Below are 20,591 nucleotides of genomic sequence, written 5' to 3'. Positions count from 1 at the left end.
ACGCACCTTTGTTCCCTTTACAGGGATCGAACATCTGACTGTGTGCCATGGCTGGTTTGCTTACTTGATGGGGTAAAGATAGGATTATTACATTCGTAGGTCTTACACGCAATGATATAGATAGATAGATAGATAGATAGATAGATAGATAGATAGATAGATAGATAGATAGATAGATAGATAGATAGATAGATAGATAGATACTTTATTAATCCCAAGGGGAAATTCACATACTCCAGCAGCAGCAAACTAATAAAGAAACAATATTAAATTAAAGAGTGATAAAAAAATGTATGTACACACTTAAATAAAAACATAAGTGTCTGTGTGTCTCTGTTGCTGTATCTTTGTTATATTCCATTTGGTATGGGATTTGTAAAAGAGGTACCGATGTTTGTGATGCGGCATCTGTTGGAATGAAAAATGCAATGCATTTCATTATACATGCATTTACATTCCAACAGATGGTGCACAATAAACTTTAACATTGAATATGCTGAGGTCCATGTTGATAGCTAACACTTCAACCTGTATGCATTGAAAATGTATTTTATTGCCTGAGATTCAAAACTTATAGAACATTAAAATAAGAATCTTTACATTTGATATACAAAACAAGTTTGTGTCAAATCAAAAGAAATACATTTAGAAGCACTTCAAAGTTACCAAAAATGATAAAAATGAAATCTAAATGATGAGATTTCAGAAGTATTCAACCTCTAAATTTAAAGCAAACATTGTTCATGTGCAGCGTATTTCTTTGCCAGTTCAATTTGTTGATGAGGTCTACTATATAGGAAATGGCTATCTTGCCTCTTCTCAGTTGATTTAAGAAAATAAATATCATTGTCCCACCCAAATCCCCATCATGCTAAGGTTAAAAAACCTTCATATAATGCAAACCAAATTGAAGACAAAAGATCATTAAAACATTAAAACTAGTAATTGGGCACAAGTCTGGGGAGGGGTATTAGACCATCTCAGAAGTACTAACATATAGAGCTCAGGGTAGTCCATCATATGGATGAGGAAGAAGCATGTAACTACAGCCATACTGCCAAGGTTTGGCTGATGTTCTAAATATAGTTGCTGACCAAGAATGGTAATTGTCAGAATGGCTACAGTGGTACCAACTGTCACTCTGACTGCCATTCCAGAATGAGTGGCTGTAATTGAAGAGGAGGTTCAAAGCTTAACAATCTCCAAGGCTTAAAACAAAGTGGGCCTTTATGGAAGAGTGTCAAGGGAGGGAAAAGAAAAAAGTATACGTTATTGTCCATAAAGAATTAGCAAAACATTACTTGAAAGATAATGCAAAGATGTGTCAGAAAGTTTTGTGGTTGCATGAGATCAAAGTGGAACTTTTTGGCTTGAATTCTTAGTGGTTTGCATGTTGCAAATTTAACACTGAACATCTGTAAGCAACACCTTCCCCACTGTAAAATGTGGTGGTGGCTGTGTATTGCATGAGGAAGCGTTCCGCTGTAGAGATCTGGTCAGGGTCTAAAGGAAAATAAACTGCTCAAAAAATGTAAAAGAACACTTTTTAATCAGAGTATGGTATCAAGTCAATGAAACTTCTGGGCTATTGATCTCGTCAGTTAAGTAGCAGAGGGGCTTGTTAATCAGTTTCAGCTGCTTTGGTGTTATTGAAATTACCAACAGTTGCACTAGAGGGGCAACAATGAGACAACCTACAAAACAGGAATGGTTTATCATGTGGAGGCCACTGATATTTTTCCCCTCCTCATCTGTTTTTTCACTAGTTTTGCATTTGACTATGGTCAGTGTCACTACTGGTAGCATGAGGTGATACCTGGACCCTACAGAGGTTGCACAGGTAGCCCAACCTCTCCAGGATAGCACATCAATACGTACCATTGCCAGAAGGTTTGCTGTGTCTCCCAACACCGTTTCAAGGGCATAGAGAAGCAGGAGACAGGCAGTTAGTCTAGAAGAGCTGGATAGGGCCATAGAAGGTCCTTAACCCATCAGCAGGACCGGTATCTGCTCCTTTGGGTAAGAAGGAACAGAATGAGGACTGCCAGAGGCTTACAAAATGACCTCCAGCAGGCCACTGGTTTGAATGTCTCTGACCAAACAATCAGAAACAGACTTCATGAGGGTGGCCTGAGGGCCCAGCATCCCCTAGTGGGCCCTGTTCTCACTGCCCAACACCATGGAGCTTGATTGGCATTTGCCATAGAATACTAGAATTGGTAGGTTCACCACTGGCCCCCTGTGCTTTTCACAGATGAGAGCAGGTTCACCATGAGCACATGTAACAGATGTGAAAGGGTCTGGAGAAGCCATGGAGAACGTTATGTTGCCTGTAACGTTGTTCAGCATGACCAGTTTGGTGATGTCTCAGTGATGGTCTGGGGAGGCATATTGATGGAGGGATGCACAGACCTCTACAGGCTAGGCAACGGCACCTTGAGTGCCATTAGGTATTGGGATGAAATACTTGGACCCAATGTCAGACCCTATGCTGGTGCAGTGGGTCCTGGTTTCCTCCTGGTGCACGACAATGCCTGGTCTCATGTGGCAGGCAGTTCCTGGAGGATAAAGGAATTGATACCATTGACTGGCCCCCATGCTCACCTGACCTAAATCCAATAGAATACCTCTGGGACATTATGTTTCAGTCCATCCAACGCTGCCAGGATGCACCGCAGCCTGTCCAAGAGCTCAGTTATGCCCTGGTCCAGAACTGGGAGAAGATCCCCCAGGACACCATCCATTCTCCCATTAGGAGCAAGTAACCCCCCGATGTTGTCAGGCATGCATATAAGCACATGGGTGCCATACAAACTCCTGAATACAATTTTGAGTTGCTGCAAAGAAATATCGTCAAAATTCACAAGTCTGATGCATCATTTTTTTCACTTTGATTTTCAAGGTGTCTTTGAATTCAGCCCTCAGTAGGTTGATAATTTTCATTTCCACCAAACGATATGGCACCCTTTCGTTCCTAACACATTACCCAGTCCATTTCAATATAGATGTCCAGCAGGATTTTTTTTCCCATTGAGATCTGATGTGTTTTCAAAGTGTTCCTTTAATTTTTTGAGCAGTATATATGCTGGACACTACAGAAAGATCTAGGAGAAGAACTTTCTTCCCCCCTCTATTATGGGGCAGGTACTATTATTGTGAGTAAGTAAATAAAAAATAGATGATTAGCAAAGGCAGAGATGTAATCTGGGAAAGTAAAGAGTAAAAACCATGAGACTGAAATAACTTGAAAACCAGGGGAGGAAAAGAGCAATACGTTACACAAACTAGAATCACAATCCTACACTGCTAGGGCCTACAGGAAAAGTAAACTAACTACAGTAAGAGATCTTATTTTTTTGGTGGACAGAATCTGTTGAGGAATTAGGCATATTACAATCACCACCAATCATGTTTATGTCACGGGATGTTTCCAGAGAACATCATGCAAATGTGGATAATCTAAATAGAAGTGGAGATAGATAGATAGATAGATAGATAGATAGATAGATAGATAGATAGATAGATAGATAGATAGATAGATAGATAGATAGATAGATAGATAGATCTTTATTGTCATTGTCACTTTTACAAAGGAACAATGAAATTGAAGGTGCAGTTGACTCAGTGTGAGGAATAAGAGTTAAAAAGACAAGAAGAGAGAAAATAATAACAAACCAAATACATTGGGAGAATGATACGGAGCAGTTTTTATTCTGAGTTCAGGGCCATGATTGCTTTTGGATAAAAACTGTTTTTAAGGTGGTTTGTCCTCGTTTTCATTACTCTGTATCTCTTGCCTGATGGCAAAAGCTGGAAGAGGCAATGACCGGGATGTGATGAATCCTGTGAAAAAGTATGTGAAATTAAAACAGAATGAAAATAAAAGCTGAAAACATAAATTTCATGGATGTCAACCTAACAATACACAAAATCATTTCTATAAAAGAGGTTAATATTGCACCCTCTGCCAGAACACTTTAAATAAGGAAGAAGATATGTATACTGCTAAATCTGTGTGTTCAACATTATTTAGATTAGCTTAAGTCATGTTTCTAAATTATATGATAACTCCAATTAAGTGTTCTATGAGTGAGGATGTTTGCATAAGTGTAACATTAATTTAACATGCCTTCCATCTAGGTGTATTCTCTGCTTTCCAATTTCTAATGCTTGGATACATTTTTTTCTCCCATTAACATTTTTTGTAGACCATCTAAGCTAAAAAAAATCAAATGGGTGGAGGAATTAGGAGAAGGATAAAAGGAAAACACTATTTTTATTCTTAACTATTGACTTTGTTTTCTCATTTCATTTGTTAATAATCAAAACAATACATCATTGCCTAAACTTACTGTATGAAATTATAAATGTGATGGGTGGCATGGTGGCACACGTGGTAGTGCTTTTGCATCGTAGAAAAAAGACCAGGGTTCACATCTTGCATGCATGGTGTTTGCACACTCTCCATGTGTCCGTCTGGATTTCCTCTCCCAGTCCAGAGATGTGCAGCTTAGGTGGACTGGCGATGCTAAATTACCCTAGTACAGGGGTGGCGAACTCCAGGCCTGGAGTGTCGCAATGGCTACAGGTTTTCATTCTAATCGTTTTTCTAATCAGTGACCAGTTTTCACTGCTAATTAACTTTTTCCCCATCACTATAATAGCCCTGTTAGAATAGTTCAGCCCTCTGAGTTGATTCCTTTCTTCATTAAATGACAGCCAAGCAGAAATGAGATGTGAAACGAGCTAACAGATGACCAGCTAATTTCACCAACCAATTTCAAACTCCAATCAATTGCTAAATGAGAAGCGAATTCTTGCTGTTAATTAAACCCATTATTTAATTCCATGGCTTGTTACTGCTCTCATTCTGCCATATCCCACATTTCGAAAACTGTTGTTTTTCTGTTCTTTCTAAGAGCACCATAAAAATGTTTTGGTGACCTGAGAGATCAACCCTACCAAGACCATCACCTCTCGTTAATTTCAGATATTGTGTGATGAGCACAGGGGAGCTGGTCATGTGGTGGCTTGTTTTGTGTCTCATTATTGCTTGGCTGCTAATTAAAGAAAAAGAAACAACTATGGGGCCTCAGTCAAGTTAATTAAAAGAAGTAATCAGCAGCAAAAACTGGTCACTAATTAAGAAGACTGTAAGAATGAAAACCTGCAGCCATTGCAGCACTCGAGGCCTGGAGTTCACCACCCGTGTCCAAGTAGGTGTGTGTTGTGTGTGATTGTGTTCACTCTGTGATGGATTGGTGCCCCCATTAAGAATTGTTCCTGCATTGTGCCCTGTGATTGATGGGATTGGCTCCAAGTCCCGGCAACCCTTCTCAGGATTAAGTGGAGTTCAAATATGGTATGGTGTAATTGTAATGTTTGGCAATTACTTGTGCTGGGATATTTACAGTGTTTTTGTCTTAGCTCTAGCTTTGCTGCTTCATATTTAATTCCCAATTTACAGATTAAGACTGGGGTTTTTACTGGTTTGAAGTTGTTCTTATACAATTATTCTTAATTATACTGTTACACCATAGCACACTGAATGTTTGGTATAATGTGTTTTCTCTTAATAATGAAAATAAATGGGTAATGTACAAACCTTAATCATTTCAGTTTCACCAAGTTTTTGGCATCACAGTAGTTTCTAAGATTTGAAATCAGCCACTTCTTTGCTGGTTCTCGTGTGTCTGAATTTAATTTTTTATTTTGTTTGTGCATTGTCTCATGCATATAAGTTGTAAATTTATCCGAGATAGATATTTTTTTTCTGGTAAAAGTCAATACGGATTTTGAGTATTGCCCTCGGTATAAATATTTAAAGATTCATTATATTGAATGGAAATTTTGTTCTGTTAATATAAAAAGACGTACAGAAAATGTTTATGCAATCAATATGGATAATGAAATTATCACGGTTTTGCAGTTTCTAAAACGATCGCAGGGTGTCGCTGTCTTCCACGTTTTCTATACTTCCTAACAAAAAAAAAAATAAAGAATCGACATAAAGACCTTCTATTCATTTTGATTCAGTTGCTCACAGGAAAATCATCACACGCTGTAGTAAAATGCTTAATTTGCAGGGATAATTAAATTGAAATATTGGAGATACAAATCTGTATGATCAAAACGGGATTTTTCTTCTTATGCAAATAATGAAAGGAATGCAACGCTACAAGCGGATTTTCTTCATTTCAGTTCTTCTTTGGTGCTGTTGGAAAAATGCATATTCTCACCTGCGATATTCAGTACAAGAGGAATCAACATCTGGGACGATTATTGGAAATATTATAAAAGATCTGGGTCTTGATATTAAAAATCTTGAAGGTCGAGGATTCCGTATCATTTCTGGATCAAAACAACAGCTACTTCAGGTAAATCGCAAGACAGGGGCCCTGTTTATAAGTGAAATCATTGACAGAGAAGTGCTATGTGAGAGGGACAAGGATTGTTTTATCAGTATAAAGATTGTCATTGAAAACCCATTAGAAATTCATGAAGCTGAAATAGAAATTATAGATATAAATGACAATTCACCAGTCTTTCCGGAAAAGGCCATCAGCTTAGAAATCTCAGAATCGAGTCCACTGGGGTCGCGTTTCCCTTTAGAGGGGGCCTATGATCCCGATTGTGGTGTGAACTCGTTGAAATTGTATGAGCTCAGTCAAAACGACCGTTTCATTCTACAAATAAAAGAGGGCCGCAAGAAAAGCAAAGTTCCGGTTTTAGTGCTCCAAAAAGCTTTAGACAGGGAGCTAAAAGAAAAATACGATATTTTATTGACCGCATTCGATGGGGGGAATCCTCCGAGATCTGGGAATATGAATATTAGTATATTAGTTGGGGACAGTAACGACAACGCCCCCGTTTTTCTTGAAGAAACGTATAGTGTAACATTAGAGGAAAATGTTCCTGTGGGGACCCTTGTACTAAAGGTAAACGCCTCAGACTTAGACAAAGGCACTAATGGTGAAATTGTTTATTCATTTCAGCAGTCAGTTCAGAATAAAGTGGGCGAATTGTTTCAGCTTGATGTGTACACAGGAGAAATAACAGTTAAGGGGGTGATCGATTTCGAGGAGAAGGAATTTTATGATTTTGACGTTAAGGCTACAGACAGAGGACAGATACCACTAAGTAGCCACTGCACTGTATTAATTAAAATCTTAGACATGAATGATAATGCACCTCTGATAGAAATAACATCCCTAACGAGCTCTGTTTCCGAGGATGTAAAACGCGGCACAGTAGTCGGACTAATCAGTATTACAGACCTGGATTCTGGTGTAAATTCTAAAATAACGTGTACATCATCCGAAAACCTGCCGTTTGAACTGAAGAAATCGTTGCAGAAAAATCTTTATTCCTTAATAACAACCTCACCGCTGGATCGTGAATCAACATCTTACTACAACATTACAATAACTGCCAAAGACTTCGGACAGCCTTCTCTCACGACTTATGAAACAGTTACTGTTAACGTGTTGGATGTAAACGACAATCATCCAAGATTTTTACAAGATCCTTATGTATTCTATCTAGAAGAAAATAACACTCCTGGAGCCTCCTTCTGTGCAATAAGTGCAGTTGACGAGGATGCGAATGAGAATGCGGTTATCTCATACTACTTGCGGGAAAATGAAGCTGTGGATAAGCCGTTATTGCCTTTTCTCAGTATCAATTCTTTTAATGGTGAAGTCTTTAGTTTTGTAACCTTTGACTTTGAAGAAGTGAAAAGCTTCACCTTCATCGTTGTAGCCAAAGACTCGGGAGTGCCTTCTCTTAGCAGCAACGTAACTGTGAAGGTTTTTATACTGGATCAAAACGATAATTCGCCAGTTGTTGTGTTTCCCCTCACCGCAAATCAAACTGCAATTGGAGAAGAAACAATCCCAAGAAACGTGAAAGCGGGACACGTGATAACAAGAATAAGAGCATATGACGCTGATGTTGGATACAACGCTTGGCTTTCTTTTTCTCTGGATGAGGTCTCCGATCGGTCACTTTTCAGCGTTGGGCGCTATACAGGGGATATAAGGACTCTTCGGGCGATTATGGAGTCTGATATGACTGTTCACAAAATGGTAATATTAGTGAAAGACAGCGGGAGCGTTTCATTTTCTACATCAGTCACAATAATAGTCACCGCAGCTGAAACAACAGAAGCTCACGCATTGTCTGAAATCAACACACGCACAATAGATGAAGACAAGGAAAACAAGTTGACATTTTATTTGATCGTCGTCTTGAGTTCAGTGTCATCTTTATTTTTAGTTGCTGTAATTTCTCTTTTCGCCTGTCAGTGCTGGAAAACACATAACGATTTAATAAGTAACAAGTACTTAGGCGACTCCAATTATGCAGAAGTGACTGGATCCCTTTTTCATGACCAGTACCAGGTAGCAGAAAAGCAGTTCGTTTTCCTTGGACCAGAAATGAACAGAGATTCAGCAATGGGTAGAGAGAATAATGGAAATACTCTGATCATCTCCGATAGTGGAATTCAAATTGGCCGCACGGTGAGTCAAACTTTCAAAACAAATACTTTTTTTTTGTATGTTTACTATCGCTGTTTACTTTCCAGCAAATATATCATTTTGTTTTTAAAAACGATCAAATCATAAACTTTCAAGAAGGGATTTGTAAATGATTTCTACATTTCCTTTGAGTTTCAAACATTTTGAGGTTAACTCGAATGTTCTAACCTGAAGTTTCAAGTTAAAGAAATTTCTCAGAAAGGAACATGGTAGCATAGGAATTGACGATGCTGGCTCAACTGGAAAAAAATGTTTACAGAGGAGCGTTTATTTTATGTATCTAAATTAAGGTATTACAAAAATCTCTTAGACGTCACAAATTAATGCTGAAACAGACAGTTCATTGATTTTTGTAATAGAAGCATGATCAGTCTCAGCGATTATTGTCATACCTCACCTATTTTGTTAATCTTACTCAAAATCAATAATTTGTTAATACTCAAAACATGGTATTACAATCGTCCCAATACAACATTGAATTCAGCTGGTTTAACCCCTAGCCCCTTTTGTTGCATTAGGGTCGTAGATTTCCCCACAATTTGTACAGTTGCAAAGAAAGTTAAAAGAAAAGTTTTTTTTTCCTGAATTTTGTGGATTTTGCCTGATTAGAGAATGCACACTGTATTAGAAAAGCATATTTTTCTTTTTTATTATTTTTATTTTATTAATTTTCATTGTAATCATTCCATACAAACGGATCAATTTATAACCTAACAGATTTGAAGACTAATCAAACCCCACCCCTGAGAAGGAGAGCTTAGCTAAAGGAAAATTGCTTAAGGCTTTTTAATAAGGCAACATTAAACAAAAGAAAGGGCAAAGTAAATATCTATGTAAATAAGAGATGGAGAAGGGAGTTAAATGCAATAATAGTTATTTCTCTTATTCTAAAATAATATTGATTAAATCCTGCCATGTTTTGAAAAAATGTTGTACAGATCCTCTAACTGAAAATTTGATTTTTTCCAATTTCAAATAATATAAAACATTGGTTTCCCACTGACTTATAAGAGGAGAATTAGGATTCTTCCAATTTAACAAAATAAGTCTGCATGCCAAAAGTGTAGTGAATGCAATCACCGTTTGCTTGTCCTTCTCCAATTCAAGTCCATCTGGAAGAACACCGAACACAGCTGTTAGTGGGTTAGGAGGGATTGTGACCCCAAGGCTGTCTGAGAGGCATTTAAAAATTTTTGTCCAAAATTATGTTAGTTTAGTGCAGGCCCAAAACATGTGACCCAGTGAGGCAGGAGCTTGGTTGCAGCGTTCGCAGGTTGGATCCTGCCCTGGAAACATTTTGGACAGTTTTAAGCGAGACAGATGGGCTCGATATATAATTTTTAGTTGAATAATTCTATGCTTTGTGCATATGGAGCTCGAGTGAATTCTCTGCTTTGCTACCTTCCACTCCTTTTCTGATATATTGATTAAGAGATCTTCTTCCCAATGTCCTCTTGGATCTTTGAAAGGTAGGGACTCTAATAAGATTTTATATATTGCGGAAATAGTGTTTGTTTCCTCGAAATTGAGCAGTATTTTTTCCAGCATTGTGGAGGGTGCAAGGTGGGGGAAATCGGGCAATTTCTGTTTAACAAAATTTCTAATTTGAAGATAGTAAAAGAAATGTGTAGCTGGGAGGTTGAATTTTGAACGTAAAAAAAGCATATTTTTCTTTGCTTCTCATACAAAGGTAACAATTATTACTAAAAATCCATGAAAAGTTAACATTTCAGCTGAAATAAGTGTATCTTAAAGCTTTATTGTTTGTCGTGATATTGTAAATAGCTGTTTTCAGTGTATATTACTCTGTCATTTCTTTTTTATTTTTTTTTAACTATTGCAGTAATCCATGTACTGATTTAATAATTTCATTATGTTAAAAATTAAATAGTGTAAGTATATATAGTAAACAAATATCATTTTTAAGCAGGGCTTATTTGGGTCAACAATCTAGCCATGAAAATAACCAAATTTAGAAATTTATTCTCTGAGTGAGTTGAAATTATGGGAGAACTTGCAACTGAATGCCAAATAGATGAGCTGTTTCTAACTGAAAACTAGCTATCAAATAAAACATTAATTATAAATTTGTGTGTTTACATGAAAAAACAAATTGTGCCACACTTGCCATTAAACAAAAGTTTTTAGAAAACATTTTAGTCATTTTAACACAATCAGTGATAAGTTAACACTGATAGTGTAAAAATAGAAATACGCTTTCCAAATAAATACATTTTAAAGCTAACTTTGCATAATATTACAGTTAATTTAACACTACTTTATTATTTTTTTATTTTTTTATATTTTAATAAGATGGATAGGTGGACAATTTGTTAAGATCAGTTTGGTTCCTTGTGTCAATTATACATACATTTTGTGATGTTTTGGTATAAATTTCAATGACTGCATCTTTATTGATACATTCCTTTCATCGTTTAGGTATTATATTAACTTTGTTAACTTCATTTTGTTTCATAGGTGTGAATGCATTTGTTATCTAAGATTGCTAACGTTGTGTATAAGTGCTTTGTTGCTTGTAGTTATGCTGACTAGATAGGTCATCTTAAAGATAAATTACCTTAGGTAAACATTTTCAAAGGCGTCTTCGAACAAGTATTAATAAAAACAATTTTTATATTTCATCATCCTCAGAAAGGACTGAAGCCAAATAAAGTTTTCTTTTCACTGTTTTGGAAGATGTACAATGGTCCTGCTTACTTATTTACTCTTCCGTTTATAAATACACTGTTTGATAATATGTTTTACGAGCTCATTCACTTTGTGAAGAATTTCATTTTATTTTGTTTGAACAAAATGAATCTTTAAACTATTCCATCTGTGGCCCCACATTCTTGTTTTGAAGAACAGATGTAATAGAAGTGAGTGGCATCCATGTTCCTTACTTTACTTCAATCATGTCATGATTTTGTTTATTTAAAAATATTCCACTCTATCTGTCTGTCCTCAAAGGCTGTGCTTTGCAGTTCTAGAATAATCTTAGTCAACTGAGCTGATTGCACTATTTCTAATGCTGTCATGTTCTTATTTCAAATTGGGTACAGAAAATACATAGGATTTTAAAGATGACATGCAAAAAGATTACAGTTGTGGCATGACCAGTGCTTGAAGTCATCTCTTTGATTTTGTAACCACCCCAATAGTTGGTGTACCGGTGAGTACCGTTACACATGCAGTGTTAGAAGATTAATTAGTGAAGCCCATACCCTCCATTCTATAATTGAATTGTACCGTGTTACCACCCTAGAAGTTTCATGAAGGTCTCCATCCACGGTTCCTTGATGAAAATGTGTTGTGCACCTTAAGCTTCATACAGCTCCCATACAAACCCCCATCGAATGAATGTCAGAATACCAATGGTGATACCGCTCCATTTATAACAGTGGGCACGACCTCTCTTAACTTGACCTATAAATAATGCAGATGGTACTGTATGTATCTTAACAATCTTAAACCATTTTAATTGTGGCCTTGTTGAGGGAAATGATGGCACCAGTAGGACTTCCAAACTTTTCCCCTAACATTAACTTCCATGCTCCCTATTGCATATTAGTTTCATTGTCTTGAGAAATTCATCACATTTGTTTCTGTTAACCTTAATGTATCTCCTCATAACAGAATTTTAAAATATGATTTTGTCAGTGCTGCGGTGGGTTGGCACCCTGCCCAGGATTGTTTCCTGCCTTGTGCCCTGTGTTGGCTGGGATTGGCTCCAGCAGACCCCCGTGACCCTGTGTTCGGATTCAGTGGGTTGGAAAATGGATGGATGGATGGATGGATTTTGTCAGTGTGATCCAAAAATGTACTTTATTTCCTTTTTACACTTTACATGTAATTCATAAAAAAAGGTATTTGTTCTGATTCATGTAGAAATAGACTTTTTGATTGCAAGTCATTTGTGGTTCCTTGTACCATAAATAACGTTCACCACCCCTAGTCTCAGTCTTTCTGCCCACTATGCCCTGAATTTATCCCAAGTCTTTATTTAACAGTGTGATTATTATTATTATTATTATTATTATTGTTGTTGTATAGTACTAGTATTTTTGATATTTGCTCATTAAACATTAGCATATTGGTGGCACAGTGGGTAGCGCTGCTGCCTCTCAGTAAGGAGACCTGGGTTTGCTTCCCAAGTCCTCCCAGCGTAGAGTTTGCATGTTCTCCCCATGTCTGCGTGGGTTTCCTCCTGGTGCTCCGGTTTCCTCCTACAGTCCAAAGACATACAGGTTAGGTGCATTGGCAATCCTAAATTATCCCTAGTGTGTGTTTGGTGTTTGTGTGTATGTGTGTGTGTGCCCTGCGGTGGGCTGGCGCCCTGCCCGGGGTTTGTTCCTACCTTGCACCCTGTGCTGGCTGGGACTGGTTCCAGCAGACCCCCATGACCCTGTGTTAGGATATAACGGGTTGGACAATGACTGACTGGCATTAGCATATTAGTAAAACACAATTTCCAGCTTCTAAATACACATACACTGTCTACAAACTATTTACCCATACAAAGTACTTTATTCTTTTTTGTTTGTCTCCATGAAGTTGCTCGCAATTTGTTCAATTTGCAGAGCATTCTAAGAGGTATGTTGTTTTATAGTTTGCATTATTTTCAAAATTTCACTAGAGATGAATGATGATTTTAGCATGCATTTTCTGGATATGTATATATAATAACTATGTTTTTTAAGTAAATGCCGTCTGATCCGAGGGATTTGTTTTTTTATGATTTTCAATCACAGTACACTTTGCTCTCTACAATTTCAAACTACAAGAGGTGAAAAGTTCAGAAAGTATAAATTTGAGGCATCTAATATTTATTTTTCCCTCTTACACTTTGCTGATCATAATACACTTTACCTACTCTTGAGGATCTTCTTATAGCTGTAATATTGGAAGAAACTTCTTTCAGTTATATTTTAAATTGCTAACAATTATTACTCTTTTATGGTAATAGTTGTAGACATTTTTCTTTTTCTGAACTCTTTACTAATCAACTGGAAAGATTTTGTCAAATCCTGCTTTTTATTTTTGGTATACAGGGGGTCCTCAGGTTATGACACAGTTTCATTCATACAGCAGTGATGTAACCCAAATTTTGGAGTAAGTCGAAACACACCCTAGCCTAAGTCACTTACCTATCCTAACACATTTGCAAAATCATAATCTAGAACATAAAAGCACAACTAAGCCACAGAAAAAGAAAAATGACATAAATATACTGTACTTTAAACTGTACTGTAGTAACAGAAACAATTAGTATGCTGTTAGTATCAGTATGCTGCTGCTGAAGAATGTGAATTTCCCATCGGGATTAATAAAGTATCTATCTATCTATCTATCTAGTGTAAAAAAAAAAAATCCTCACCTTTATTTCTTCTCAGATCTCAATTTTTTAAGTTTTTATGGGAGTGAGTATTGTAAACTTGAAACGTCGTATGTCAAAACATTGTGACCCGAGGAACCCCTGTACATGTATGCTAAATTGAATGATGTAGACTTTAATATTTTCTGAAATACACTTTGAATCTAAAGATAGTAAAAGTAACATAATGAAGGTTAGCCGACAGATAATATTGGGAGACCGACAAATATAAACTGATTAACCAGAAACAGATGCCAAAGTTGTAGTGAATGAAGCAGATAAAAGTCCTAACACAAAAGTCTTCTTGGAAGCCCCTTTAGGCTTCTTCTAACACTTAAATGGTTCCAAAAGACAGAACCAAGAAGAGACAAGGTCAAAGACCGGGAACAGGGTTAGAATATCAGACAGAAGTCAAATATACCAACTGTTTACTCATATGTGATATCCATCATACTGTATAAGTTGGTTCATCTATCTATCTATCTATCTATCTATCTATCTATCTATCTATCTATCTATCTATCTATCTATCTATCTATCTATCTATCTATCTATCTATCTATCTATCTATCTATCTATCTATCTATCTATCTATCTATCTCAGAAAGTTGACTGTTCCATTAGGTACACATTAAACATTCTTCCATCCATTCATTGTCTGAATCAGTTTATTCAGATTAGAGAATGATGAAGGTAATGAGATCTATTCTTGTAGCACTAAACAACTGGAGAAGCTAACTTTGGGTATGGCACTTATCCACATACCTACAACTTACATTGGTCAAACCTTAGATTTAGTTATTAATTATTCAGGGAAAGGACCACACAAACACAGGCAGAGTGAACACATTACTTTATAGAAAAATGTACTTGTCAGCACACTGTACAAGGAAAAGATTATTTTTTGTAATTTTAAAATATAAAACATTATTTGGAAATGGGCCACACTTCGAAGCCATGGTTAATGGTGCTGCTTCAAAAATAAAGGACCATTTTTCCATTTTATTTTCTTTCAATTCAGCTAGTATTTATATTGCTTTGAAGGTGAACAATACAGGTTTTGAATGATAGAGTTTTTTTTTTATTCTTCTTTAGCTTAAAAAAATAAAATAGGCAATATCTCAAAAACATTCTGACAATTGAATAAAATCACACACGATAATCATCAGCACAAAAAATAAACAAATTAATAACATTAAAAAGATACTATGATGAGGAAGAGGTAACATATTTAAATGAAGTTTTAGAATGGCAACATGGTTTAAATCACCGCTGTAGACCACTTGTTCATTTCAATGCCACTCCTCCTAATATTGAAGGTTACATTAGGATGTACCCATCCTATTGTTTAGCACACTAAAAAGCTCAGGTAAAGTCATATTCAACACTAAACTTGTAATTCACAAAGAGTCCAGTAATATAGTGCAGGACAGGCCTTTTATGAAACACATTTTCCATCATCAACCATTTAGAAAAAAAATTCACTGTGTTTCTTCTAATAAGATGAAATATTCCATTCTTATTCACTCATTACACTTCATTGAGAACTAAGTTAGTGTGATAAGTAGACAACTTAACTCAAGCCATTAATAATATACACATTCTAAAAATCAAACCATCTTAAAATGAGAAACCTAAAGCAAATACCATAATTAAAAAAAGAAAGAAAATTAGAGGCACATAAATTTTTGAAAAGATTAAGCCTCTGGCAGAAAAAGACAAATTGGCTACCTTGACCCTCCTGGAATATTTCAAATAAATGCAGGTGCATATCATCTTGTGATAAAAGATATAAGTGTTTTACATGCACATCTTTATTCATATCTTAATTGTTGGGGACACATAGTAAAACCTGTATGTAAAAATTTAAATCTGAACAGAAATTGATTACACGTTTATTTTATTTTTTACAACCAAGAAAAGTTATTTTTATTGATTTGTATGTACAGTATAGAATAGGATGGTGGCCCAGTTACTGGTACTGTAACTGCCTGTGTGGAGCTGACATGCAATCACTTTTGTTTGGTCCAATGCCTCAATGATACAGATAATTAAATTAACTGGTATCTCAGAATGGGCAAAAATGTAAGTGTATGTGCGTCTCTAGGAGAATTTCACCATGGGCACAGTAATGTTAGTATAGTCTGTAACTTTCTGTACTGTGTAAACAATGGCACTCTCTCTGAAAACTGTATTATTATTATTAACTCAGACATATGTGTATATACCTCTATTTATTCCTATATAAGTGGTATACTACATTTTTTGTAAAATGAAAGTAAAATTTTCAAGTGATTAAATAAGAACGTGATTTGGGAGTCCATCTTCTAAATATGCATTATCCTAAGAAGGGTTATAGGGAAATTGCAGTCTAACCCAGCAAGCCCAAGGTGCAAGACAGGAAAAATGACAAAGTCCATTCCAGTATAAACACACAGACAGACTCATACATTTGGGACAATTTAGCAGCACCAGTCCACCTAACCTGCAAGTCTTTAGACTGTGGAAAGAAACTCACACAGACACAAGGAAAACACGCAAGCTCCACACCACAAGGACAGAAGACTTGAACCACGGTCTCTTTGTTCTGAGGCAACAGCATTACCACTGTGCCACCATGTCACCCAGCTTTAGGAGTCCACTGTATCCAAGGTGTATATGCTTCTTTCTTTCTTTCTTTCTTTCTTTCTTTCTTTCTTTCTTTCTTTCTTTCTTTCTTTCTTTCTTTCTTTCTTTTTAAAGAAGCAGAAAATATATGAACCCCAAGATAATTATGATAAAAATTCAAATGACTGAAGCATCTTTTATTATCTAAGTTGTGCTTCAGTTTATGCTTACAAAAGGACAAAAAGAAATATAATGCAGTGTACAATTGTTTTTTCTTAAATTTCAGCATAAAATTTAATTAAATCTGTTTTAACCTGAATTGTTATTTGTTAATTTCTTTGGATATATGCGATTTTCTTTTAAGGATAAAATATGTAAGTGTATGAGCTGATTATGTAATTAGGCAGATATCCGACAAAAACAAGAAAGATTTATAACAGCATAAATATATTAAGTTAAAAAATCTCTTCGAAATTTCTGAAAGAAACACAAGGTGTCACTGCTTCCCAATTTTCCTCCATTTCTGACTCAGAAGACCCGTTATTAATAAGCCCTGCCTCTTTTATTTCCCTGTTATTCGGGAGATAAACAGAGTGAATTGAGTTTTCTTTGTTCGGTTCAAACAAGGCCGCGCCTCCCTGTTCGAGATCAATTTTATTCACAATCACTTGAATACAGATTGAGGATTTGAACGGAGTATACGTGGCCCAAAGGCGTTGTGTTGTACAATAATAATAATAATGGTCGATTCGGAACACGGAAAAAATCTTGTCTGCAATCGTGTTGTTCTGCTTTTCGCTTTCATTATGTGCTTTTGGGAAACTGCATTCGCACATCTACGTTATACAGTACTGGAGGAATCGAAATCTGGGACGATTATCGGCAACATTATAAAAGATTTGGGTCTCGACATTAAACAACTGGAAGGGCGAAATGTTCGTGTGATTTCTGGATCAAAGCAACAGCTTCTGCAGGTAAATCTCAAAACTGGAGATCTTTTTGTAAACGAGATGATTGATAGAGAAGTATTATGCGGCAGAGATCAGAGGTGCTTTACCAGCATTAAAATGTTTATGGAAAATCCGCTGGAAATATATCAAGCAGAAATTGAAATCCTAGATGTAAATGATAATTCTCCGGCCTTTGAAAACAAAAAGAAAATCCTGGAAATTTCAGAACTGACGCAAACTGGGGCTCGATTTCCACTAGAGGGGGCATCAGATTCTGATTCTGGTATTAATTCTTTAAAATTCTATCAATTGAGTCAAAACGATCACTTTGTCTTAGAGGTAAAAGATAGCCAGAAAAATAAAATTCCAGTGCTGGTGTTACAAAAAGCATTGGATAGAGAAGTAAAAGGAAATTTTGATTTTTTGTTAACTGCGTTTGATGGCGGTAATCCACCAAAATCTGGAGAAATGAATATCACAGTAATAGTTAGTGACGTTAATGACAATGCGCCGGTGTTTGCTGAAGAAATATACCATGTAACATTAGAGGAGAATGTTCCTTTAGGTACCCTTGTTTTAAAAGTAAATGCGACTGATTTAGACGAGGGTATCAATGGAGCGATTGTGTATTCCTTTGAGGATTCAACAAAGAATAAAATCTCCGGTTTGTTTCAACTGGACAGTTACACTGGGAAAATAATAGTGAATGATTTAATAGATTTCGAAGAGAATAAACTGTATGAAATTGAAGTAAAGGCTACAGATAAAGGCCAGGTGCCAATGAGCAGCCACTGCACAGTTTTAATTAAAATTAAAGACATGAATGATAATGCACCTCTTATAGAAGTAGCATCGCTAACAAATTCTATTTTCGAGGATGTAAAACCAGGTACGGTAGTTGGACTTATTGGTATCTCTGACCTTGATTCCGGTGTCAATTCTAAAATAATGTGTACCGTACCTGCCAATCTACCTTTTCAACTGAAGCCGGCATTGCAGGAAAATTTGTATTCTTTAATTACAAGCTCACGACTGGATCGAGAATCTGTATCACAGTATAATATAACAATAACTTGCAGAGACTTTGGTCATCCTTCGCTGTCGTCGCAAGAAACAATTTTAATTAATGTATTGGATGTGAATGATAACAATCCTAATTTTTTGAAAGACCCTTATGTATTCTTTATTTTGGAAAACAGCACTCCGGGAGTATCCATATGTGCAGTTAGTGCAGTGGATGCTGACGCCAAAGAGAATGCTCTTATTTCGTACTACCTGAAGGAAACTGAAGTCGTGGAGAAGCCAGTTGTGCCTTTCCTTAGTATCAATTCTGAGAGTGGACAAGTGTTCAGTTTTACATCATTTGACTTTGAAGAACTGAAAAGTTTTACTTTCACAGTTATAGCTAAGGATTCCGGAGTCCCTTCGCTTATCAGTAGTGTAACTGTGCGCGTTTTTATCTTGGATCAAAATGACAATCCGCCAGTTATTGTTTTTCCGTTTACCACAAATGGAACCTCAGTTGTTGAAGAGACGATTCCCAGAAATGTAAAGGCTGGATATTTTGTTACGAGAATTAGAGCTTATGATGCTGATGTTGGATATAACGCGTGGCTTACTTTTTCTTTGGACGATGCTACCGACTCTTCACTTTTCAGTGTGGGGCGCTATACGGGAGAAATTAGGACTATTCGAGCGATTGCCGAGTCCGATGTCGCTGTACTAAAAATAGTGGTAATAGTGAAAGACAGTGGGAGTGTTTCATTAAGTGCTTCTGCAACTGTAATCGTGACCACAGCTGAAAACATGGAAGCCAATGCATTTTCTGAGATTAAAAGCAGTAGGACACAGGAAGAAAAACAGAATAATGTGACATTTTATTTGATCATCATATTGAGTTCAGTTTCATCATTGTTTGTAATCTCCATAATTATTCTCCTCGCTTTTCAATGCCAGAAAACAAATCAAAATTTTTTAACTAAGTACTATTTAGATGACACCAACTATGCAGAAGTGAGTGGATCTCTTTTTCACAGCCATCATTACCAAGCAGCTGAAAATCGACTCGTACTTGTTGGACCAGAAGTTAACAGAGATTCAGTAACGGATGTGGGAAGTAATGGAAACACCTTAGTCATTTCTGATAGTGGAATTAAAATTGCACAAATGGTGAGTGACTTATTTTTTTTTTTTTAATTAAGCACTTTAATCACTTGCTCAATGACCTTTTAACAGCTGCATTCAGTATTCCATTGGTATAATTTGACAATTTTTGCCCGTGGAAATAATATAACAGTTAATGGTTGATATCGGAAAAATGCTTTCTAGTTGGAACGACTTTTATAGTTATAGTTCTGCTTAAGTTTTCAATCCATTAACCTTTTGAGTGTTTTTTGTTTCTTTTTTCTTTTTACATAGTGCCCCTTACTGAGAGCAGTGCATCAGCATGTCACCTATCATACAATGACAGAGCATATTAAATATAAATATATTTAGCACTATAGATTTTAGTGTTTCAAATTAAAAACTTAAAATATACTGAGGTACAAAATCTCCCAGATGATGCACAAAACAAGGTAAATTATGTCAAATCAAAAGAAGCAATTTGTGAATCATTTGAAATTAACTGAAAAGGAAAACATATTACGATAAATACCTCCAATCCATCAATCCACCCATCCCTTCGTGACCCTTAATCCTTATCCTTTCTACAAAGCAAACCAAATTGAGGACAAAAGAGCAAATGCAAAAATGAAAAGCTAAGTTTGTCATTATAGAGAGGCACAGATCTGCGGAAGGGTACAAGACCCTCTTAAAGGCACTGAATACATCTTAGAGTTCATTGCAGTCCATCATACAGAATTAGAAAAATAATTTAACTACAGGCAATGCTAAGGTCAAACTGTCCCACTAAACTTAGTTGTTGTACAACAATTCCACTTGTTAGAGTGGATACTGCAACACTAATTTGACATTGTGACTGAGTTTCTGAAGTCAATGACTGTGATTGGAGATTATGCTCAAAACTTAATAGTATCCAAAGCATTGTACAAAAAGTTTGTTCTTGTGGGAGTGACAAGAAAGAAGCCATGGCTGAATAAGAAAGTCCTTGCCCATTAA

At 36.2% G+C, this 20,591-nt stretch overlaps 1 protein-coding gene across 11 annotated transcripts in view; it reads left to right on the top strand.

Annotated features, from left to right (window-relative positions):
• Window positions 1-20,591, top strand: part of LOC114660357 (protocadherin alpha-C2-like) — a 480,950-nt gene that overhangs the window by 75,842 nt on the left and 384,517 nt on the right. The window contains exon 1 of one of the 11 annotated variants that reach the window (XM_051934045.1): window positions 5,864-8,522. The exons of 9 other annotated variants lie outside the window; for them this stretch is intronic. In XM_051934045.1, the coding sequence (XP_051790005.1) occupies window positions 6,150-8,522 (2,373 nt within the window). In that variant the 5' untranslated portion in view covers window positions 5,864-6,149. Of the gene's footprint in view, window positions 1-5,863; window positions 8,523-17,229; window positions 19,641-20,591 lie in introns of those variants that run through there. One more of the 11 variants, XM_051934057.1, reaches the window with a different exon arrangement.

Source organism: Erpetoichthys calabaricus, chromosome 11 (assembly GCF_900747795.2).
Source record: "Erpetoichthys calabaricus chromosome 11, fErpCal1.3, whole genome shotgun sequence".
In the NCBI taxonomy this organism is placed as follows: domain Eukaryota; kingdom Metazoa; phylum Chordata; class Cladistia; order Polypteriformes; family Polypteridae; genus Erpetoichthys; species Erpetoichthys calabaricus.
Note: the sequence above shows the minus strand (reverse complement) of the source record. Positions and strands in the feature narration are given on the sequence as shown.